Source organism: Acartia tonsa, chromosome 2, assembly GCF_053477335.1.
Source record: "Acartia tonsa isolate MP-2025a chromosome 2, ASM5347733v1, whole genome shotgun sequence".
NCBI lineage: Eukaryota > Metazoa > Arthropoda > Copepoda > Calanoida > Acartiidae > Acartia > Acartia tonsa.
Genome location: NC_137261.1, coordinates 7,135,014 through 7,161,920, shown reverse-complemented (window position 1 = coordinate 7,161,920; position 26,907 = coordinate 7,135,014). Strand labels below are relative to the sequence as shown.

At 30.4% G+C, this 26,907-nt stretch overlaps 1 protein-coding gene across 1 annotated transcript in view; it reads left to right on the top strand.

The window, feature by feature from the left end:
* LOC145312377 (putative receptor-type tyrosine-protein phosphatase mosPTP-1) overlaps positions 1–26,907 on the top strand; it is a 48,410-nt gene that overhangs the window by 9,384 nt on the left and 12,119 nt on the right. The window contains exons 4-8 of the mRNA XM_080151616.1: positions 4,866–4,975; positions 8,927–9,039; positions 9,432–9,518; positions 12,704–12,802; positions 14,745–14,818. Of these exons, the coding sequence (XP_080007742.1) occupies positions 4,866–4,975; positions 8,927–9,039; positions 9,432–9,518; positions 12,704–12,802; positions 14,745–14,818 (483 nt within the window). The remainder of the gene's footprint in view (positions 1–4,865; positions 4,976–8,926; positions 9,040–9,431; positions 9,519–12,703; positions 12,803–14,744; positions 14,819–26,907) is intronic.

Sequence of the window (26,907 nt, the reverse complement as noted above, 5' to 3'; positions counted from 1 at the left end):
ATATTTTAAGATATGACTTAAATTTTCAAGCAAGAAGTATGTTGATCCTTGCTTTTATAAAGAGTTGTTTTTGTGTACAAAATTACAATTATTAGTAGCAAAGCATGTAATGATATTTAAAATCAAAATTAGATACTCATTAACACTTTAATTAAAAATTTTGCATGTGCCTTTTTGAAAATATGAAAGTATTAAACAAATACCCTTTTCCCTTTTTGCTCTCTGATTTGATTTTACATTTTTACTGTGCGGTACTGAGTCAAAATTGTTGCCATTCTATGATATTTCTAATTTGTCGGTTGAAATAGTATCGATAGTTTTCATAAAAAAATACATTTGTGACAATTTTTACGTAGATAATGTGGCTGACATTATGTGGTAGCGGCCGCAGTTTGTCAGCCGCTTCCCGAGTCCGGGTATTACGGCAGTGTGAACAGACGTGGACAAGTATAATTATAGAGAAGCTGGGCTTCTCTATGTATCACCAAATAACAAACAGAATTCAATTGGGTGTTACTTTATTTAGAGCTCACAAGATACTGATTTATAATACAACAAAATGGTCAATGCATAAATTGGAATAATTAATACTAAAATCAGAGGTTAAAGATATATACATACAATAAACACAATAGGCAATATTTATCCCTCATCCCTGAAAGGGGTGGGTGAAACAAGCTAATCAGATTAAACATAATAGGATTGTCAAACTATAAATACTTTTAATACATGGGGGGGGGGGGTTCAAGTGTACCCACCCCCTACTCAGGGGAGGTCCCTCGGACCTCCCACAAGTTGGGAGCAAGGTTGCCGAATACCACAATTATACGATAAATCGATAACTACATACTAACGTTGTAATAATAACGACACAACTTTTGACATCTTAATTTCATGACCATTGGCCATACAAAAAAAGACCATGCATCTGTGCGTAGACATAGCTTCTTAGTGTTTGAATGTAAGTAATTAAAAGAATACATCAACGCAATACCTATAACATCAACAGAGACAATATCTTCAATTTTAATCTCTTCATATTTAGATTTTACTATAGAAACAGTATTGTTTAAAATTCTGCACAAGCCTACTTATCAAGCAGATAATATGACGTTTAACAAAATATTGTACAAACTTTTTTGGATGGAAAGTTGATTTTACCACAAAGTTGGACGTTTTCTTTTTTTTTGCTTTGAAGGCATAAGGCATTGAGTTAGCAGTATAAGTAGGCTTGTTATAGATTAAGAAGTTCTATCCTAGTATATAAAGTAGTAAGTTTTTTTCTCTCTGAAGCTTAAGATTTTTAAAACTGCTGAACCGATTGAGTTATCTATCAAAGACTAACTTCAAATTGGTCCCAGGATGGTTTTAGACTATTCTATATTTAGATATTTTAGATTTAAGTCTTGGGATTGGTTTCAGGCTTTTTTCTAACCTTTAGATTTAGAGCCCCTAAATGCTAGGGGCGCTTCCACTAGTATAAGAATAAAACGTCATACAAATGAACATATACAAATATAGATTTTAAAATCTTATAGTACCTTTCTAATACAAATATCAGGCCTTAAAATATTTGAAATCAATATGAAGATTCTTCATGCCTGCATTAAATAACTCGTTTCTATGAATATAATTGTGCACAACCCTAAATGGAAAATAAAAGTTATTGCAGCCGTAATTGGGAAGAATAGATAGAAAGTTAATCTCACAAAAATCTGATGTTCTCTTTTTGCCAAAATGCATAAGTTTCGGTGATAAAAGTTGTAATATGTACGTTTAACTTTTTATGTAGCGTTGCCACTCTATAACTTGGATGCTGTGAGTATTGGTGCAAAAAATGGGGACAAATTTTAAATTAATTTGACGGGGCTGATTCTTTACGTCACAAGTGAGGGGAAAGAATAGGGAAGGAGGAAAGAAACCCCCTAGAAAAGAGATGGGGGTATGACGTCACACGCCAAAACAATTTGAAATTTGTCCCCATTTTTTGCACCAATACTCACAGCATCAATAACTTGTTTTGAACGCTTGGAGAAATTGTAAAATACAATTATGGGTGATTTAAGCTTTGGAAATTCGCAGGGTTGTGATTCCATATGGTTAGGAACGAAGTATTCCACCTTAATGACATATGAAAAGTATTATTATTTTTAAAATAATAAAGCAATAGAAACTACATTAGTTATAAATGGAAGATTAATCGAACGCTCTTTGTAAGTCAAAAAAACACAAATAGCATAAAAGTATTTAAGGTATTCTTAAAGATATATTAACTTTAATTAAATAATAGGGTAAATTAAAATATTTTCTCAAGTTAAAAATAATGCTTTGAAATAATCAGTAAATGTAAAGTGAAAGTGTATATAAATTTAGTTTTGCCTGTTGTAATAGAAATACTGAATTAGTATTCAAAGCCATACAATACTAAACAATATCCCTAAAAATTACTTTAGATATTGTTGTACCTCTTGAATTTTTGTTATTACTACAGCTATTAAACAACTATAATATGCCCGTTCATGATTGCATTGAAAATATTATAACATTGATATCGCTAAAAAATGATGACACAATTAAAAACTTGACACAAAGTCAGCCAATTACACGTGGAATTATTGTTAAATGTTAAAACTACTCATAGTAAACTTGCCTTCTTGTATCTTTATGCTTTTTTGATGATTTAGAGATAACACCTGCAAAATGATTATATTTTATTTGGATTTCATAATTATTTATGTATATCTACATAGCTACACTTCTTTATAAAATGTTATTATAACAATTATAGTTATTTGGCAGTAGATTGTTAATTTTTCACTAAAATTTTTAAAGTTTGGTATTCCAGATTTGTAATCAATGCTTATAATTTTAACTTTTTGAACCTATTTTTATATTTAGAGATTATTTTAATTGTGGCCCAAAGCAACTTCCCAAGGAAATTATGTAATATTGTACTAAAGGAGAGAGCGGAAGCGTCCATACATGAAAAATTGTATCTTAAATTAAAGTTTCACCAGTTGAGAGGAGAAACTAACTTTGTCTTTATATAATAATCAATGCATGAAAAATAGAATAATAAATAAAATACTTGTAATAACTTTGCTGTAGAACAAGGATGACAACATCCATAAAAGCGAAGCACTGAAACGGTAGGACAAACGGATGTTAACACTTGTATAGTTTCAGAACTGAATAATCTTTATATAAATGTATAAGAGTCAAAGCAAAATTGTGAGTAAATTTGTTAAAAAACTGCTTGATACCGGATAATGTTTATGGACATGCTTACATTTTTAGGACTTGATTATAGAGTTTCTTCGTTTATTACATTATACTTTGTTGTCCCAGGAATCAATATACCAAAAATCAAATCAATCGGATAATTAGATCACATAAAAATTTGATGTTAAAAAAGTAAAAAAATCATCATCTTTAAAATGGACGTACGGACATTTTGGTAATGATTATAGAGTTGCTACGCTTTCTAAATCGTACCTAACTGCTAAAGGAATCACCATGCAAAATTTGAAATCGATAGGACAATTCTAACATGCCTAAATTAACGAAAAAAGCTATCCGTTACGGACGGACGGACGGACCGACCCTAATTATAGAAAAGCTTCGCTTTTAATAATTATAGAAAAGCTTCGCTTTTAAACCCACGTAGTGCAGCCGCTTGTTGTTAGGTAGCTCAACATCAAATCATGAGTAAGAGTGTTCAAAATGTCTTAAACTTCAGTGACATTAACAGTTAAAAGGGAATGCCTTGGTTCAAACAGCTAGGACTTCCATTTAAAGGTTGTATCAAAGGGTTGGATATCTGTAGGACGTAAAGCAATGTAAGCATGCACTCAATTATGAATATTTAGAGGTGTACTAAAATTAGATCAAAATTAGTTTAATTTTTTTCTTATAAGCAAAATTATGCGACACGTTGTAACTGGACAAAGACGTCATAAAATGAGGGATTATCCATCTATTTTTCCTTCCCAATTCTCCTCTCATCTCCCACATTTTTATAACGTCACATGGCTGATTTTTGAGACACTTTGTCCAGTTACGACACGTTCCTAACTGTCTGACACATATCCACTTACCCACATATTTTATTACACAACTGAACATGAAAATTAGAAATTTTTTAGTTGCCTAGCTACTATTTAAATATAGTGTGTCCGTAAGGTCACATTAGTACATAACTTAGTATGACTGTTGGTTTCTTGCTCATCGAGCAAAATATCATTTTCAGTATTCAATAACATAACCTGCAAAGCATAACTTTGCTATTCTTTTTCATTAAAATTCTAGCTTTAACGTTTATTCTTCGCTACTCTCGGACTCTCGCTTTCTGTTTTAAATAATTTTATAAATCTATTTGATAACATAATCTCCCTTGCATCAAATCAAATAAATTAAATGAATGCATTAAAATGTCATCAACCCCATAATATGAAAAAATGAATATAAATAATGTTTTAATATTCTTTAAAAAATGAAATATGTAGAAAAGCTATTTTTTATTTCGAAACACCCCCATCACACTTCAAAATCAAAAAATACATTATATTACCCATGGAAACCTTTGAAACCAGTCATTCTACCCCACTCTAGACGTCCTTTCTAAACTCCTTCTCTCATTTTATTTTGGGTAAAGTAGAATGATTTAGAATTGTGAAAATTTTAATTCACATAAATGACTATTTTGTGCATCATAATTTGGCGTACAAAATCTATGGTTCATCGTCTAAACCCTTTAAGATATCCTAATGTTAATACTTTATTATATTCATAGAAACCTTGCTATCAATGGTGAACTTAGTCGTCCAAGTAAATTTATCCTCAACTAATTTTATATTTATATTTAGGTTACCGCTTGCTGCGCCACAACGACCAGACAGTTCTGTGGGACAAGTCGTCAACCAGAAGCCTCGACACTATTGACTACACACTCCACTTCAACCCTGTCACTAGAAGAGTAAGTTTTTAAATTGATCTACAGCCCTTTCTTTCACCCAAAAGATGAAAATTTCTAACATTTTTAGACAATAAAGGGTGGCTAAGCTGCGAAATGCTTAATGGGGCGAATTAGCTGCGGCTGCTGAATGTTGAATGTTGAAAAATAGCATATTACATACCTAATTGATTTGGCGGTGAAAAATACTTTACAAGCGGCTGCAGCTGCAAAATAAGGCAAGTGAATATTGTTTAATATTTGACTGTCAACAGCAATATGTTACATAATAGCTGTTAATTATTAGCTTATAAGCGGCTGCAGTGTTACTGTGACAGTTACAAACTTAGAACATTTTGCTTAAAATTGCCCTTAATCTTTGATTTCCTAAAATTATCTTAGTAGGGGAACCTGAAAACAACTTTTATATGCATTTATTATGCACCAATATTGACATATGAACGACTTAAAATGGCACCATGTTTTGAAAGACACAAAAAACAGATACATACAAATACATACTACACATAAATCCATAGTATTATACACACAACAATGATGACAACATTCTTATGTATCGAAGCTCAGAAATATGAGTATGTAAAAATGACAAACAAACGAACGAAATAGTTAAGATACAGGGTTGAAGCTCGTTTATTTCAAATAGAAAACAAGTAAATCCCTATTTCCTGTATAGAAATTTCATATCTCCAGAGTTTAATCGATGGACTAATAAAATAAGCGAGTTATATACTGGATACTTATTTATAAAGACAAAAAGACGAATTAAAGACAGACACAGTAGGTAAAATTTTAGTTTCGCTCCTAAAAATACAACCTATATTCTTAGATTTATGATAGCAACCATTTGCAATGTGTTAAGTTTAAGGTTAAAATTTGGGTGTTCTTACATTCTTGGCAATGAAAATATCTTCTATTGTATTGACCCTGTAAATTGTTGTCAGGGTATTATTTCATGTGGGTCATAATGTCGATGCTTTTAATTTAACTAGCGTCTGCGCTCCTAGGCTCTGGACTTGAATAGATAAAGAAAAACAGAAAATGGCCTTAAACCAACCCAATTCCTAAATCAAAAAGTTAAATAGACTTAAACCATCCAAGGACTTCTTTAAAGCTTCTCTAAAGTGGAGAACTCAATCTGTTCAGTTGACAGCGAGATTTTAAGTTATAACCAATTATTTATTAGAATTTCGAAAATTCTTATTATTTCTACTTCAGTGAAATAATAAAAATATTACAATAAAATTTTTTTCATCAGTAGTTTGAAATTTTGTTACCATTTATTGACGAAAATTTCTTTAATGTGTGATTATAATACTCAGCGATAAAGGGATAATGGATCTTGGACAAAGTAGCTTCGGACAAAGTAGCTTCGGACAAAGTAGCTTCAGGACAAAGTAGCTTCAGGACAAAGTAGCTTCAGGACAAAGTAGCTTCCGGATAAAGTAGCTTCCTAAGAAAAGTAGCCTCCACTGTTAATAAAGGTCATGGCCGCAGCGCTCGGCCCCCTGGCCTGCCTAGCCGCGGGCGCTCGGCCCCCTAGCCTATAACCTAACCTAACCTAACCAAAAAATTGTAAAAACATTATTAAAACTTGTAAAAACAATACTAAAAATTGTAAAAATCTATCAACCACTTTTTACAAATCCACGAAATTCTAAACCACCTATGTATTATCAGTTGATGATATTTTTCTTAAATAAATGTTCTGAGGCTAACATAGGTTAGGTTAGGTTAGGTTATAGGCTAGGGAGCCGAGCGCCCGCGGCTAGGCAGGCCAGGGGGCCGAGCGCTGCGGCCATATTTGAGACTATTTTTCTTAGGAAGCTACTTTTCTTAAGTAAATGTCCTGAAGCTACTTTGTCCTGAAGCTACTTTGTCCGAAGCTACTTTGTCCGAAGCTACTTTGTCCGAAGCTACTTTGTCCAAGATCCGGGATAATTACATGTTAGACTATATACTTAGATATAATTTAAGTCATCTAGTTTTGTTCGTCCATATACAATCAAAATAGTATTTTGGACAAAACTTTTTTGAATTTTTATTGTTTATTCTTTGTCTGAAAGTAATAAACGTGTATATAATGGACCAAAGACCAAAACAAAATCGGGACAAGCTCCCTTCTTATTTTGGTGTTGCTTCATAAGACCTACACTCATAAGACCTACACTCATTAGTCCTACACTCATAAGTCCTAATTAATATAAGACCTACATTCAAAAGACCTACACTGACATAAGACCTACACTCACAAGACCTACACTGACATAAGACCTACACTTTACTTTAAGTTACTTTGATGCCTGTATTCTATGTCGTCTGAATTCACCCTTCATACATTATATATGTGTCCTTTAAGATCTCCTTGACGGTAAAAAATAGATTGGGTCTAAATTAATAAGAAATAACATAAAGCCATGCACAGATAATTATCCATGTTTATTTGAATGTATTTATTTGTATATCCGAGTTTACATAGAAAAGAAAAAAACTGCATTTTGTAGAATGTATTCGCATTCAGCTAGGGTTACCATGTCCATATGGGTGTGCTTTCACTTCTGAAAATGTCTTCATATTTTTAAATAAATAAATGATTAGAAATCAAACAAGCCAAACTATTTCTTCTCTTATTTTTATCATTGAATGCAAAATTTTTGCTATTGTGTAATTTTGTATAATGAAAAAAAGCTGCAGATGTGATAATCTGTGGAGGGAATTGTACAATGTCCATATGTCCTAGCATGGCAAACAGGCGTCCTACAGTAGTACAACACTAGGATTCGGTGCAATATCTCAAGGTTATATATTAAGGGTAATTCTTTGGGCGGTTTCCTTAAAGTACCTAGTTGAGCACAGAGTCCACTCTTCCCTTTCTAGAAATTAATTGAAAATATGGAAGTGGGGAAGGGGATTTAAACATAAAAACATAAACATAAAAAACTTCCAGAGTAAATAGTCTACCTTTTTATTTCTAAGGACACTAATTTGTCTGAAATTTACCTTTCATTGTAGTTTTAAACTCAACATGACTATCTACATTGATAACTCTGGTGCATATAAGCAAAGCATAGAAGACAGAAAAAGAGTGATAAATTAGGAGCTTTCAAACCTCAGGCTAGGAACAATTATTCTGATAAATTATTGATTTTGAAATCTTGATTCGTTTTATGATTAGATACAAAATCATAATAGTTATTTCTCGCATCGTATTTTAAACAGCTTTCCGCTGATACAAAATGTACAATTATATGATCAAAACCAGTTTTTTAGCCCCGAGATGCCGAAGGCACTGGTTAAAAATACTGGTTTTAATCTTATAATTGTACAATTTTAATATTCATAGAAAACTGGATATAATACGGTGCTAGACATAATTTTTCAGTATGTCTGAGAACCGGTTCTAATCCACTGGATATTAATCGGTTTCGAAGCGATACGGGAAATAATACTTATTACGCCCCAAATAGCTGGAATTTCTCGGAAGCATCTAATATACATTTGTTACGTTGTACTGATTTTGTTGATATATGACTCTAATCCGTGGATGGTTTTGTAAGATTGCAAGTTTAATGCGCCTGTGACAAAAATATTTTGCAGTGCAGTTTCACTTTCAAATAAAGATTAATAATACAAAAGTAAACTATACACCTTATAATACATGCAGTTGAATCTAAATAATCACCCAAGAATACCTTTTTTTTATCTTACTATCATCCTATTATATAAAGTACTGAAGTTTAAGATTTCAATAACTATAAAACTGATTAATTTTTTTAGGGAAGCTTCACATAAGTCTCCGGATGGCTTTAAGATATTTTTTACCTATATTTACCCTTTGAATACAGAGCCCCCTAGATGCAAGGGGCGCATCCGCATTGGTTAAGGGATTAAAACAATGTTTCAAACAAATAATTGTAATTTTTGCTTGTTTTTTTTTATAATTACATGTTTTAGGACAATGGAATCTACCACTGCCTGGTGAATGACCGCGGCCATGCTGACATACCAATCCTGCTGACCGTTCAGGATGTTCCTGACCCGCCTCCAAGCAGACCTATGGTCTCCAGGTATAGTGGTATATTATGGATTAGCGTAGATACTTTTTTTTCATTGTCATTATACGTCAAAGACAAAGTAAACTCAGCCTTTGAAATTATTTTGTTTATCTTAGTTTGGTTCACATGGGATTAGTTATTTATTGCATCGTATTATAGACACCTTTCTGTGGATATAAAAAATATAAGATCAAATCCAGTTTTGTTAGACCCGAAGGGCCGAAGGCTATACGATGGCTTCAATATGAATGAGAAGCAGTTATAGTCCACTTAATATTAATAGGTTTCAAAATCAAATTGGAAAAGTTATTATAAATATATTTTTTAATTAGATTTTATTTTGGAATAAAACCATAGAATTTTTTAAATTCTTTTTTTTCAGTTTTAATAAATTATTATTTTAGAATAACAAGTAGAACTGTATTGTTGACTTGGGCGACACCATTGCAAGATAACAACGCTCCTATCAGAAATTATAAAATTTATGTCAGGTTAGTCGCAACATTTTACATGATGAATATTCATAAATATACCAAAAAGTTAGAAAGTCTGCTTTTCTTAGTACTAAACCAATCCTTGGACTTTAAGTTGAACCTATTCAATGAGGTACCATATCAGTCCTCAACATATTTAATTCTTTTTTTTTGTGGTAGGTGAATCATTCCAAGAGGAAGTATTCTTTATTTTTATGTTTAATGTAAAACAGACACTGCGCTGGTTTTATTTTTCCCAGTATTAAGACAACTTAATATTTTATTTTTTTTAAAATCTATAATTTAAAATGTATTGGTATCTGTATGAAATGCTAAACTGCCTTCTTGAGACAAACACTTAGAAATTCAATAATCTTCACCTACACATACACACACAGACCAGAAAGAATATTCTAGAAAATATTATTAGAACAGGAAAGAAAAAAGAAATTAATAGATTTATTCAAATAACAAAAAAGTCAATTTGGTTATTTTTAATAGTGGTTGACATATCTTAGAATTTAATGAAACAAAATTATTTTAAAAGTAATAACTTTATTTTATTAAATATTTATAAGTTATTTATTACAGACAAAAATTGTTCTTGTCTTATTATTCTGTTTTTTAAATTTTTATCCTTGAGTATACAAAATAAAATTGATTCAAAAAATATTAACTTAATATTTAATTGCTAAAGCAAATCAATCAATAAAAGTAAAATTCGTCAAATTTTTTAATTTTATAGCAAATAATTCTGAAAGAGGATAATATTTCAAATCTATAGGATTTAAGAGATTATTGGGTATTAAATTGATAAAGCTGATTTATAGATTAATAATTGATCTGCTAATAAATTTCTTTGATTAAAATATCAAGATTTATCCACCCCTCTTCAGTAGTATATATTTAGTATACATTTTTGATTGACTGTTCTAAGCTAAAAGGCATACCTACGTGTGATTTATTCAAAAAATCTAAAATAAATAAATAAGCTGGACTAAAAATAAAAATTTTGATTTTGTTCTTGAAATGAAAAGTAAGATTTTGCAATTAAAAATCACGTCATGTTAATTAAGCCAAAAATGCAACTTTGAAACAAAAAGAAAAAAATGCAAAAAGGGAAAATTTTAATGAAATAAATGCGCATTAGTATCACAGCAATTTTATAAAAAATATATATTTTAATCTTAATTTTCAACCTAGATATCATATTTTGTTTCTAAAGAAAAGTATTATTTTTTTTCTTTAGATATTTCTTGTAAACGAAGGAAAAACATAGGATAAACAAGAATGGTTAAATCCATTATTTATAAAGATAAAAATACTATTTTTTAGGATACAATTGTTGTCAAAATTAGATTAAAATCAAGGAAGGTAGCTTTCACAAAGCCGCCAATTTAAACCCATTTAGGGGCTTAACAATTTTGACTTTAAATTAATACCAAAGTAACAAGAAGACATCAATCTGATATTTTGATATGTGAAACTACAATTTCACTGCAGGTGTCTGAAGTGGGCGGCTAGACCTATGTCAAAATAAGGATAGTAGTACCTTAAATTAACTAAGATAACATAATGTCTATTAAGATTTTAATTGAAAAACAACATTTATATTTCCTGACCATTCTGCAAGGGTAATGTTTCAAAAGTAAATCGGACAAATATAATTTAAGAGTCGCTACTCTTCTTCAGGAGAAAATTAATTTATTCGTATCGATGTGTATACTTTTATAGAGATTACATAGTTGTAAGGTTTCATATTAACAGATTTACTTTTCTTTTATAAATATTTCATAAATGTTTTAAATATTTCGGATCAAGTAGGGTTTATGTAGGTAGGTCCTTTATTGCCAGCATTATATCCGACAGCGGCTAAACGACTGGCCTTATATCAATAAAGCACAAAAACTAGCAAAAATTGGTCATTTTCGAGTATTTACTATAAGCTATTTGAGGTTTTTTTCTGAGATTGTTTAAATGCAAACGATTTTTTCTGTTAGCCGGATCTAAGTCCCAAATTAAAGAGACAGGAAGGGATGGGCATGGACTTTGGAAGAGGAATAGAGTTGAGAAAGAAGGCAAAGAAGGGGAAGTACAGGGAAGTAAAGTGTTGGGAAAGGAAAATGTCTGACAGACAGAAGAAAATACACGAAAACTTCACTGATAATTTTTTTTCGTGTTTCAAACATGTTCCAATATTCCTGCATATTTGAAAATATTTCAACATACTTTCTTCGTGCAACAGAAATGAATTTATTGAATAAAAACAAATTTAAATATTTTTCTCTTGTATAAGTGTTAGATACAACATATTTGTTACTGAGTTCTCATGAAATAGATGACATAAAATTACAAGACGTAAAGAAAGTTTTTTTTTGTAGTTTTGATTCGAATTTTACTTACCCAACTTGGCCTACAAATGGGAGATTTTCATTTTTAATCCACGTTAAACCTTTACAGTCGGGCTCCTTGCCGAACCTTAATCGGTCGGGGGGGGGGGGGCATTCCACGCCCCCCTCTATTATCTGAGTTCCTATTTGAGCTAGAGGGCTAAATTTTTTGTGCAAGTCCCCTGTTTGATAATGAATTTCCGACCTTTTATAAGTCTAAGTCAATTTTCGCTTCCTTCACACTTTTATTTAACAACCTTTGTTTTTAGGTCTTTTTTACTTAAAAATTTCAAACGGCTGTTATTTTCTTAATTTTGAAGCTAGAAGAACAATTTTTTTTCGAGAACATGTTTATCTTTATGTAAATTTTACATTAGAAATATAAAAATATAAATTTCAGCGGCCAAAGCTGTACTTGGCAGCTCAACGCCCCCCCCCCCCCCGACCGTTAAAGGTTATGAATGAAACCTAACAAAAAACTTTTATGTTATTACATTATAAGCAGCTGAGACCATAGTATCTAGGTGCGTGCCCAGCATTCAGAGGAGGAGAGAAGGGGGCAGAAAAATACTCTAAGCACACACAAGACCTAAATTTAAATATAGAATAGCCTAAAGCTGCTATGAAATCAAGAACTTAATTGTCACTCTAATTAGCAAGATCTTTTTACTTTTACTTAATAGGATATCATAACTAATGAATATTTGATAATAAAATTTAGTTTCATTACCTAAAATCTCATAAAATTAATGATAATTTGTGAGATTTACGCTATTCTAAAGATCTTATTCTACAGACAATAATCTATTTTAGGGAAGGAGATGAGAATTGGACAAAGAGTTTGAACACACAAACAAATCTGACAGAATATTTGGTTATGAATCTGAAGCCTTTTACAACTTACACATTCAGGTAATCCAAAACAATTTCAAACAATTATTTTCAGTGAAAAAAACGTGAACCTAGTAAAAGTTTCTGACTCTGATTATGACGTAAAAAAATTAACCAATTAAAGGTCACTATAAATTTTACAATAGGTCAATTACAGTTTATACTGACCTCTCATTGGCTAATTTTTTTACGTCATAATCAGTGTCAGATACTTTTACTAGGTTCAAAAACGTTTATTTAATTAGGTAAAGTTATTTTTATAAAACAGCTAAGACTAACTTTATAGCAATATGAATTCAATCAACAATTGCTATAAATGTTTTGAATAACGTTCCCTTTTCTTACCATAAGAATGGGGTATTCCAATTTTCACATTGTCCGTCCAAGTCAGATGTATTCGTTAAAAAGGGGGTAAAAATGTGAAATTCCTTTCAAAAGTTTCATAGGACTAAAAATTGAAAAAGTGAAGAAAAAATATTTCTATTCTAAAATTAATGCTTATTGTAAAAGATTACAACATAATTATGAAATTGTCAATTTAATCGACAGAAATTGTAGGAAAAGCATTTTTTGTTCATGTGACATAACCCTGTTACCTGTATATTGTACACTATATAATACTAAAGCAAATAGAAAGTTTCAGAACAAAGTTGTCAAGGAAAAAAGTGAGAATTTACTTTTTATACTCAGTTAACATAATTTTGGTTTATTAAGCTTTTTATTAGAACATTAATTGCTGAAAGCCTAAAAAATCACAGTAAAAATAGTTTTTGACTTTAAGAAAAAAAACCTTCTTTTTAAAAATTGTATTCTTAGAAGCCATTATTAGAATATGTTGTTTCATAAACCAACAAATATAAATTATTGCCTCAATTTTTTAACATGTAAGATGGTTTTATTATGTCATTATATAAAAATGGCATAAAATTTTACGTCATCGAACAATTCAGTGTTTAAAAAATGCTTTCTCGTCATTTGTGTGGTATTAGGAACCTCCAAACTGATTTTCTTTTTTGTTTCTATAAATGGAAAGGTAGGTTGCGGGTAAAATCCGTAAAGGTTGTGTGTTTTAAATTAAAAACAGTAGTAAAACGATAAGAATTTATGTTAACTTTTTAATTTTTTTTGTCTATAGTTCTTTTCAATAAGAAATACACATATTTAGTGAATATTATCGTTCTACTACTATTTTTAAGCCTTAAAACACACACTTTTACGGATTTGACCCTCAACCTACCTTTCCCTTTTTAAAAAGCTTTTCTATGGTTAGTCCGTCCTGATTTCTGTTTCCTAGGACAACAATGTACAATATTTAAGCTAAATATCTCTATAAAATATCCTGTTTTTAGCAATTTTGCAACAAATTTATGTACAATTTAGATTAGACTTAATTTGATAATTCATCATTGCTGGGAACCAAAAATTGTCCTGGTTAACATGTAAAAAGCAAATATTTTGTAAAAAGTAAAAATCCAATTGCATTTGTGACAGTAAAATGTTAAAAATCAGACAATATAAAGTCTAAAACAACTAAATCTCACATAAAAGTTAATGGAGTTTTTCCACAAAATTTGGTGAACTATTCTATTTATGCTGTTTAAAATTGTTTCACACAACATTTGTATAGATATTATTTTTATAGGCACTAGGTAAAAAACAGTATACTAAGCATACACGAATAAAAGGTGTATTGCTACTTTTTTTTATATAAAAATAGTATAATAATAGAGACTAGTTTAAATAAATAAATTTACTTCAAGCGCTTCTAGAGGAATCTTGGGTCGTATTCGGTAGTAAAATATAAAATAAAATGAAATAGGAGAAAACAAGATAAATTAGCATTTTTGGAAATATTATAATGAACAGCTTTTTGTGAGTATAATTAATTGTTGACTAATAACCTATGATTCACAGTACATATTGATAAAGTGACATTTGAATAACCCATATTTGATATGTTTAGGGTATCAGCAGAGAATCAGATTGGGCAATCACCCCCCAGCAAAGACTCCTTTCAAACCATGACTCATAGGGAAAGTAAGTTTATTTATATTTTTTTTTGTAGCGAGTTACCATACAACTTTGTTTGTTAGTAGATCTGTTAATCGATCTTTATACCCCTTACATAAATTTAGGACACTCAAAAAGAAAAAAGCTTTTGCAAATCAAACACCAAAATACGATGAAAATTATCATATTTTTTTTATAGAAAATTGGACTAACAATTATGATTAAGTTGTTCATACCTAATTTGACCACATAAACTTTAAATTTACATAATATATTGATGGAAAGAGCTCGTCAATTTTGAAAATAACGGTGTATATTAAATTAAAATATCTATATATGAAATGCTTCTGAAACCCAATGTAAATTTATGATTTTAAAACCATCACTATTTAAAATCTTAATATTACTACATTTGGAATTTATGCGTGTATTAATTTATGCGTGTAAATAAATTGAAAAAAGGGAAATTAGTAAAATTATTTTTTTTTTTTTGGAGGATGATATTATATTCAGATATTTTATTCAATTAATATTTTTATATAAGTAAATTACTAATATTTTTGTCGATATATTAAAAAACATTAAGAATTAGTAGCACAATAATTTTTTTGGATAAAGATTTAAGTAAATAAAATATTAAAGGACGAATTCAATTATAATTACTGAATATCTGTCCCTTTCTTAATTTTCTGATGTTTTTATTATGTTGTAAAAGTTGTTGTCTGGTAATGATTGCTATCAAATGTTTTGATAAAGTTAAACTAACAATAATTTTGTTATTTTTTTCAATATTTCTTCAATGCAATTATTTTTCTACGGTCTGAGTAATGATTTAAAAAAACATAATAATAGATATTTATCGCATCATATTATAGACCGCGTTCCATGGATAAAAAAAAGAGATGAAACTTAGTTTTATTAGCACCGATGGGCCGAAGACCCGGGCTAATAAAGTAGTATTAATTTTTTTTAACTTTTCTCCATATTCGTGGAATATTGTTCGTAATACCATGCTATAAATGATTTTTCAATATGGCTGAGAATGGGTTAACATACAGTGATTATTAATCGGTTTCATCGTCAGGCTGAAATAGTTATTTCTCGCATCGTATTATAACCGGCTTTCCGCGGATATAGAATGTACAATTATAAGATTAAAACTAGTTTTTTTTAGCCCCGAGGTGCCGAAATAACTATTATGAATACGAGATAACTGTTTATTTTTGTTTTCCCTATTATTCTTTATATTTTAAATGAAAGTTTAAAATTAACTTTCTAGCAAAAACAAGTGCAAATGTTCTCTTTAACTTAAATCTATATTAATTTTATGTATACTATTATATTTTTAGTAAAAATACAATATTTTAAAGGCACCATCCTTTATTTGAAAATTAAAATTAAATATGCTTGTGTAAATAATTTTTTGAATGGTATATGGAATGGTATGGGATTTATATGCCGAAGCATATCTCAAGATTTACACATTTCAACCTTATTATACAGTATATACATATGTAGTACAGGGTCCATGCAGCAATTGAACAATATATTAATATTTAAAATATAGAGAACAATTTTAGTTCTGTCATAAGATTTATCTAAATATTCTATTATATTCTATTAATTATCCTATCTAGAGTTATTATTATCATATTGTCGACTATAAATTTATTTTATTTATTTTAACTTACAGTTTCATGATTTTGCAATCACCAGAAAGATACTTTTATAATTATCAAAATTTAAAAAATGGGATAATTAAGATACCGCACCCAGTATACAGCATACATATTATATGATTTTCCAGGGTGTAAAAATTAATTCCAATTTTTTTTATTCATTTAATATATATATATGATTTACAAGTTATATAGGGTAACAACGTTCTATTTCTAAGGGATTTAATGGATTTTTCGGGAATAGTCCCTTTCGTAACATCGCCTCATAAGGGGCGATTCGTCGTATTTTTAAAATGACTTTTTTATAGGTTATTTTAGGTTAGGTTATATTGGGTTAGGTGATTGCCCCACAGGGTTAGGTAATTGGCCCCGCAGGGTTGGAGCCCCCCGCAGGAGCTAGAAATAGGAGAAAAGCTACTGTGAAAAATACGAAGAATCACCCCTTAAGGTGCGATGTTACGAAAGGGTCTATACTAGGGTTGGGCCGGATATCCGGCCGGATATCCGGCCATTTTCAATATCCGGCCGGATACCGGATATTGAAACTATCCGGCCGGATATCCGGCTATATAATTTTTTATACTTTACACCAAAAATCTCTGCTTTTTAAAATTTTTAATGGCTATAACTTTTTTATTATTGAAGCTAGAAGAACATTTTTTATCTTTATGTTTATCTTTATGTAAATTTATATAAGATTTCTGAAGAAATTTTTTTTGCTACTTTAATATATGGTAATTTGGCCGGTTATCCGGCATTTGAAATCAGCCGGATATCCGGTATCCGGCCAAAAAAGTATCCGGCCCAACCCTAGTCTATACCCGATTTTTTTCTTATTATAAATTTAGGGTGTGTTTGTTACATCGGAATGCAATTTTTAACTTTAAAACATATTCTTCATTGCCCTTTATATGAAGTTTGCAGTGCAGCAGTCAAGCACGTAACACTCATTATAAAAGAGGGTTGGGTTCTTTGCTCGCGAGGCACCTTATGGGGAAGCACCAAAATTCTAAATAAAAACTTTTTTAAAATTACAAACTAATTTTGCAACTATTAACAAAAATCTACTGGTGAAATATTATTGGCAGCCTGTATCTAATATATATTTTATGTATGTATTATTTACATAAACTGTGTATGAATGTGTGTTGGATTTCTACTACAACAATGCAATCTTAAAATATGAAATCTGCAGGCCCAGTTGTATTTTCAACTACATAATCTAGATCGCTTGATTCTCAAAGCATGCCTTCTTTATACTTGTAGAATATGTTTGCCTATCTTAACCAAGGTCAATTCTATCAATATGTAACGGAATAATATAAACTTTTAACAGTTTAAGGAACCTTAAAAATAAAGATGAAAAATGGTGGCTTACGAATGATCAACTTATTGTGCAACTACGATGCTAAAAAAGAAGTACAAGTATTGTTGACAAGTATTTAACAGCCCATTTTTAAAAATTCAATGGGAAGCTTTATCCATACCGAAAGCTATATCCTTACATGGCTCCCCTTATCATTTAATTATCTAACCTGACACAGACAACTATAAATTTGAAATTATTTAAGTAGAAAAAAATACTTTAACATTTTTGAATGTTTTAATGGATTTTTACCCTTGTTGAAATGCTTTTTATGAATCATTTGATTTATGAGTTTAAACATTTTTATGTATGAATAAATATTAAATACACAAATTTCAACTTGTATGATACTAATAGTTTCAAAATCTAGAAATAATTTAAGAAAAAGTGTTACTTTTCTTTTCTTTGTATAACTTGCTAATTTATTTTTAACAAAGTTATAACTTAAAATCTAATTTGATATGGATGTCTTATATTGATGTTATAACAGTAAAGTACTTTTAAAGGTTATATCATTAAAATGCTTACATTTCTAAATAGCATTTAAAGCATCTAAAGATTATCCATTATTTGTGGTAAAATCCTAATTACTTGAGGGTGGGTAAATACTAAATGGCTAGTAAATGTAAATATTTAACAATAAACTTAACAATATTCCCCTAGATTTCTCCCCACTTTGTAATGAATTACAAGTAAACAGCTAGACCAAGTAAACACTGCTTTTCCTTTTGATTAATTAGCATTCTTCTCTTTTTAAAAGCGAGGCTGTTCTACAACTATATCATGTCCGTCTAACCGTAGAGATGTCACTTTCTATTTATCTTATAAAAAGCAAATTCAAAATAAACCTTCACACTATACAGTCTTATGAATGTTGCCTACTTGTTACTGCTTCGCTACTTTGGGACATAATTCTTCTTTTTATACTTAGATACAACTTACCTTCCTTTCTCCCCCACCTCTCTGGCTAATGATATAATTCTCCCAATACTTTACCTAGTTTTAATGTTTTTAAGGGGGTGGGATGGGGGACGATTTTGGGGCGCTATTTGTCTAACTTATTTGTAACTCAGGGATAAAGGAAAAAGGAGACAAGCTGCAATTAAGTTTTGTTCCTATGTTAAACGTCGAAATAATCTATATATTATTTATTACTTGGATGTTTCATGTACTCTAATAAATAGATACTCGCAGCTGGCAAAAATAACTTAATACTCCCCATCCACCCCCTTTACCCAAAACCTTCCTTTTCTACTGGAAGAACGAACTGAACAATAAATGAGGTCCATTTTAGCAACCTTTACTGACGTAAATTTCCCATGCCAATATATCCACAAATATTCTATATCCATTATTGGAATATAGATTGTCTTACAGCCGTAGTACTTGATCTTCTGATGTTCTTCTTGATGTTCTTTACGCCGAAAGTAAGAAGTGAAATGTAAGAGTTTATGTAAAGTATTGGCACTTAAATAGGTTTAATTAAAACTCCGTTATTAGGTTAATGCTAATAAATGGACCGTTTATTTGGATTTGAAGCCATATTGTAAAAGTATTACTACCTTTTTATTTCTATTCAATAAGCTCTTTTAACCCTTTGCGAATTTTCAGCCTCTAATTAATTTTCATATTTCCACAGATGAGTACATAACTTTAATTTCTGTTGTTATTATTGATGGCTGACAAACTTAAACCTTTCTGGCTGAAATCAAGTTCTTTAGTTGTGTTTGTCTGAGTTTGTACCAATAGTTTAATAGGTTTCCAAACTTGTTTGTTGTATACACAAAATAAAGAGAGAGATATAGCTAGGGTGAGAGAGAGAAAGAGATAGATAGTATGTGAGTGTGTGTGCGAGAGAGAGATATATAAAGAGAGTGTGGAAAAAGAGAGAAGCATCACCTTTTCTGATTAGGCTGGCTATTTTAGGGTGCTTGAAACCTGACACTCTGGCTTAACATTTAGCGCATCCGCTCGTCTCCGGGGAGGTTATCTGTTCCAATCTCGACTCAACACCACGTCATAACTAAAGACGTTAAAATGATTCCTACTGCTGCTATGGAAGACGCAAGACATTTATAGTTAGAGTACGGTCGTGCAATCAAAGAATTATTTGTCTATTGGGTGTTACCTAACCTAATACCCTGGGTGTTTGGAAAGAAAAGGATCCTCTTAGTTATCCTTTGATGTTGGACCTAACGATGGAGCAGCCTCACCTGTATGAGGTCATTAACGAGGTATGGTACTTGAAATAGATAATTGACTAAACAAAAATGTGATAAAATCTATATTTAAGATTAAGGTTAAGATCTAGCAATATTATCATTAAACAGATTTCAATTGCTAAGAATTACTACCTGGTTATGAAACTCCAAGAAGAATTATATATAGTTTTATAATATTATATTATAAATTTTGATGCACCCTGTTCTAGAATATCCTATTTTAGTTTAGAGACAATACAAAATTAGGCAAGTTCAAAATAGATAAGCATTCAGTAAAACACTTGTCTCAATAAAGGACCATTTGAAGTACATCCTATTATATATAGGCTCTTTTGTCTGTAACGAAGGATCTCGCTAATCGCTGAACAGATATGGTTCTCCTTTTCAATGAAGCTTCTTACAGGTCCAGGGAAGGTTTTTAACTATTTTAACTCCCACAATTACTGTCTGTAGAGGTTTCTAGGGGCGTAACCGCTAGTTATATATAATTTCCTATGGTTAAATTTTATGCTTAACTAGCGGCTTCGCCCCTAGCCTCTTGGGTCTTTGCCCCAAGAGGTATAATTACATCTTCTATTACTTACCCAGCAGAACGGATCGCAAATTTTCGTACCTACCCAGCAGGAAAACATTTTCTCGTTTAAATAACGAATTCGCAAAATTCGTAAAAAAAAATAGTCTAATGTGTTCTCAAGAAAATTACTACTGGTGCTGCTCATAGTCTAATGTGTTCTTAAGAAATTATTTTTTTTTTTTTTTGGGGGGGGGGGGGTAAATTTTCATTTTTGGGGGGGTTGGGTGTGTCCCACCCCCCAAGAAAATAGCTTAAAACCACCACAGGACCGATAGGTATATACCCTGAAGAGTAGAATCCAATCGGTTCAGTGGTTACCAAGATCTTAAGCTTCAGACGGACGGACAGACGGACGGACAGACATCAAGCTACTTTGTATTATAGATATGAATATAATTTGTATTGTTTCAGAGCTAAAAAAAATATAATTCTAAAAAATGTATTTTATGCCAAGTTGCATAAATTCAAAATTAATTGGTTTATTTAAAAATATAATTATATACTGGATTAAATTTATTACTGTATGGTTTATTTTGTCATAAGTAATTATAGCGTAAGTACTAAAACTTGCATATTTTATAAAATATTTGAAAAGTTATAGAATACATATGTAAAATCTAAATAAGTAATATTAAAACAAATCCTGCCATAATCATTTGTTTTGTTTTCTTGCATATCAGTCATTAAAAGTAAGAGAACATTTTTAACCTTTATCTAAAATAATGTAAACCCAACGTCTTAACTTCAACCACTGTTTTGTTTAAAACTATGTTTAATGGTTATTTATCAAAATTTTCTGCAATCTTACTATATAACATTTTATATTTCTGTTTTAAAAAGCAAAGCTTTTTTTAAAAGCGAAGCTTTTCTATAATTAGGGTCTGTCCGTCCGTCCGTACTTAACGCATAGCTCTTATCGTTAATTTAGTCATGTTAGAATTGCCCAATCGATTTCAAACTTTGCATGATGATTCCTATAGATGTTAGGTACGAGTTAGAAAGCAAAGAAACTCTATAATCGTTACCAGAAAGTCCGTACGTTCATTTTTAACATGTTGAGTTTTAACTTTTTTAACATAAAATTTTTATGTGATTAAGTTATCCGATTGGTCTGAATTTTGGAATACTGATTCCTAGGACAACAAAGTACATTGTTATAAGCGAATCATCTCTATAATCAAGTCCTAAAAATGTAAGTATGTCCTTAAACAATATCCTGTATTTAAGCAGTTTTTCATCAGCTTTACTTATAATTTTGTTTCGTTCGACTGTTATACATTTATATTCTGATTATTCAGTTTTGACACTATACAAGTGTTAATGTTCGTTTGTCCTAACGTTTCAGAGCTTCGCTTTTATCGATGTTGTCATCCTTGTTTTATTCTGATTCTCTAATAATACATTATTTGAATGGATTTATTATTACTTGGACCTTACACCAGATTATCATGTACTTTAAATAAAGTGAAACTTGTAGTTGGTTAATATAACAATCCACCCAATCCCCTCCCATCCAACTGAACTGACAAATAAATAATGTCCTTGTTAGCAACCAAAAATGAGGGTTTTTTTTTCTCTGACATAATATCCAGGTATATTCTTTATCCATTATTTTTTGTTGACATTTTCCCTGTGTGACATAAAAGTGTTTCACCTTGAAAAGAAAAAAATTCTGGAATAATAAGATGCAGACCCAAAAATGATATTTAGGACAAAATGTCTCCTGGTATGTAAATTAATCATAAACTTGAGTTGAGCGTGGCATGGAGTCACTGAATTAATTTTTAATATTTGTACAGCAAATATAATGTACTTTATAATACAGTTTACACAATATCAGTGATTTTTTAAAATTTCTTTTTAAATAGGTTAAAGATTATAGTAAAACGCTAGAGCGAGCAATGACTTTCTGCCGACTCTTGGGTTTTTTAATATCAACTAATGATAACGGGAATATTAACACAGCCAAGTAGCAGAAAACAATTTGCCAGCAGACGAAAAAGGTCCTTTAAAAAGGGGTGGAGGTAATTATCTGCATATACATCTATACTATGGATCTATTGTTGAAAGATTGATTACAGGACTTATTTGTATCATGTAAAATTTGAATGGAAAATTTATATGTTTTTTGAGAATTTACCCCCCCCCCCTTCCACCCAAAAAAAAGGACATATATTTCAAATTAGATAATTTCTAATATCCATTATTTTCGAATCTTGGCCTGTCTATTTCAAGTGTCCTGCATTTTATATCACAATTTGACAATAATACTTTTATTGAGAATTTTTATTAAAGCTCTGGCTGTATAAATGTATAAAACATTCCTTGACTACCCCAGGAAGACATATCCTATGGTGTATCTGTATCAATTCAAAACTTTGCAAACATCCAAAAGGACAAACACATATCCAAAACAGAAATAAAGGGATGGATAAGGAATATTTTTAATAGGGCAGCAAATCCTTATAACAAGGGTTAGTATGCTCGACTTATGATCATTTCAAAATTAGCTACATCAAAATGTTAATGGCTTGTTGCAGCATCTCCAATCAATTGCCCAATTTAAAACTACCAATTAATTTCTCTTAAAATTTACTAACTTTCTCCCTTCCTATTATTTATCTTTATAAATAGCCATTACATTTTTTCTAACCTCCTGTGAGTTGCCTTTGTCTGCCATCTTAAACTTTATCACTTTGCTACTATCTTTCTATCTATACTAGCGGCTACGCAAATATAGGGTAATAAGGTGGGGTCAGGGAGTCGATCCTCCCCCCACTTTCAACTTTAGTTTTAAAAATAAAAAGTAAAAATAACATTTTGGTGGAGGGGGGGGGGGGGGGGGAGAGTCATTTTTTAGGAGCGATTTCTCTTAGGAGGTTTGACATACCCTCACCAAAAATATTTTTGAACCATCACTGAACATGAAAGAAGCTTCACTGTAAGTAAAGGATACCCATCCCACATCGGTTCTTCGCTACAGATAAAAAAAGCTTTTTACTTTATATAATGGTATATTTATCTCACCATCTAACCTTCAGAGTTGTGTTTGTGTATCTTTGTAATAATTATTATTGTGTTGTTCTACATCTATTGCTTAAATCCAAGGATTAACCTCTTTAAAGTTATAAAATAACGTTCATGGTACAAAATCAAATAAGTAATATAAAATTCCGGAAACTAGATATCCAGTTTGTATTGATTTAAATCATGTGTTGGTTGTGTTTATTTATTAATTGATGGAAATCCCCTTAATTCGTGTGGAAAACAGTTTACAAAGATAATGATTTAATGTGTTTAATATCACTTTACATAGGTCCACTAAATTTTAAAATGATATATGTTTAAATGGGTTGAGCAGAAATTTACTTCAAAAATATAACGTTGGTGTTTCTAAAAGAAACCCATAATTTGTCATATTTAAAAAAAATTAGAATGAAAAACAGGGATAAAATTGAGGTAACACAATAATTTATCAATAATATGATAATTATGTAACTTTGATACAATAATCCCTGTATGTATGTATGTATTATTGTAACTCAGGGAGGTGGAGAGGGAATAGTCTATATGTTTGAATTCTGTTTCTCATAAAGACAGTTCGAGAATTTAATTAATGGATATAGAACCTATAAGTGGATATTATAACTGGGGTAAAATTGTCGTAAATTTTGGTTGTTATTTCCACTGTCATTTATTGGTCAGATAGTTCATCCAGTAAAGGGGACGGGGTGGAGGTGGGGAATCGTTCTTTTATCCATCTACAATTTTCCCTTTATTAGAGTACATGATAATCTTATATAAGATCAAAGTAATAATAAGTCCATTTTTACAATTTTTACCCAGAGAGGAAGGGGTCAGTGTCAAATAAATTAATTGCTAAAATTTCAAATTTAAAAAAAAGATGTGGTATCCCTGCATCCATGATTCATATTATTATTATCCTTGTATTATATCCTTGTATTTGTGTGAATGGTTGACTTGCCACATTAAGTGTAATGGGTAAACTCAACAATGAGAAGGACAGGGAAAATATTCGTAATTGTAAACCCACAGTCAAAATTCAATAGTTATCTATCGCGATGAAAAAAATTATGATTAACACCAGTTATGTTAGACCCAATTAGGAAACATATTATAATTATAACACACAAAAATTTGTTGTAAAAAAAGTAACAAATCAGCATGTATCAAATGGACTTACTGTTAACAATTACAGAATTGTTACGCTTTCTAAAATATTCCTAATTGTTATAAGAATTATCATGCAAAGTTTAAAATCGATAGGGTAATTCTAACATATTTAAATTAAAGAAAAGAACTAAGAGTTTTGGACGAACGGACGGACCCACCCTAATTATAGAAATCTTAGATTATATAAAATGATATAAATTTCCTAGAGGGGATAACTTTGTATAGTAAATTATAGTGGTACCAAATGTTTTATCATATCTATTTCTTAAAGAGTAAAGACCGACTTTTGCGATAATATTTATTAAGAATATAAATGATAGTTTTTTTTAGTGTATTCTAATTTTTCTTCATTAGATAATGTATCATTAATAATCAATACTACAGTATATTTTATGCTTTAATGCGTTTAGATAGCCTGAGGATAACCTATGAGGATAGGATACAACAAGAGATCTTATGATGGTGCATATATCTCTAAACCAAATCTTGCTTTATTGCTGTGCATGATTACATGGTCACAGGTCCATTAGACAATCAACCCTTTCATTGCAAGACCTTTGTCAGGCATGAGATATGAACTCAGGGACAAAATATTAATTTCATACCTTATATCCACTAGTGTGGCCTAAATGAAGGTCTAAATCGCTTTTCAATTGTATGTATTGTTTGTAGATTTTAGCCCTATGATTGATTTTAAGAAAAAATCTATCGCTATCTCATCAAATGCATATTTATTTTTACCTTTTCTTCCCCAAATTAAGAAAGCCTTACACCAGATATAAAGCAAAACATCAAATTTTCTGTCTGTTTGTTTACAAACATTGAAATAAAATATTAAAATCACCAGGAATAAACATATGAAGAAAGAAAGTATAAAAAATTATTTATGTACAATTACAATAATTTGGGAAAGCTATTTCATACTGCAAAATCATTGAAGAAAAATAATAAAAGATAAGCCTTACTCTTTATTCCTGGTTTAATAAAAAACAATCAAATTATTTTTTGCAATATTAATTTTTTTTATTAGTATGCTTTTTTTTAAAGTTGAATATGAGAATATGTATATTACATGTTTTTTTACCTTCATTTAATTTTAAATTTTTAGAGTTTTAGTTCAATTTCGTACACAAATTATCAATTTAAATAAAACAATGTTTTTAGACGTTTTTTGGAATTATTCGGCAGGAATGGCGGTTCTGCCTACTTTTTATAATTGCTTCATATTTGAACTCTTGTTACATTATTTTAGGTTGGCAGTTATTTAATTATTTCTTGTTAAAATCATGAAAATATGAAGTTTTTGATAAAAAGCTTAAAATTGACATTTCGAGATCAATTTTCATTGTAGAGAGGTCTAGTTTTTACTAAAAGGTCTACATTTGAGCCGTTAACAACTTCAAGGTATCCGCAAATTGATATGGTAAAGATTTAAAAATTCATGTTTTTTTGGGCCAGTCTAATATCCACATACTAATATTTTAGATTTTAATTGCCAAAAAATATTGAACTTATAGATATTGTATTTCTCAACAATGTATAACCTGACATAATTAACCTTGATAGAAATGGATGTAGATTATACGGGAAAATATGACAGGGGAAAAACTGTCGTCAATTTAGCTTGTTAACATGAAACTCGTTTATTGGTCAGTTCGTTCATTATATAGGAGTAATGTGGGAGGAAGGGGTGAATCGTTGTTTTAGCCCGCTGCGAGTTTTCCATAATAAGAGACATGAAAAAATGAAAAATCTGGTGTAAGATCCAAGTAATTATATATCTATTTTGATAGATTAATTCCTATTATATCTGTGTTTCCGTGACATTGGGAACTCCTTTCTACAATCAACATGTTAATTATAACACTAACATGAGATCAAACGTATATAATATTCTTTTTTTTATAGACATTTAATAATTATATTCTTTCCTTTATATTTATATTGCTTTGCCCCTATAGGTCTCCAGGGGCACTTTACAGAGTAAAAGGAGGAAGGTGGTATGGAAGAATAGATTTACCACCTTAATTTCAGATTTCATTTTTATAGAGAGGGGGTTAAACTTTTCAATGGTATTTTCT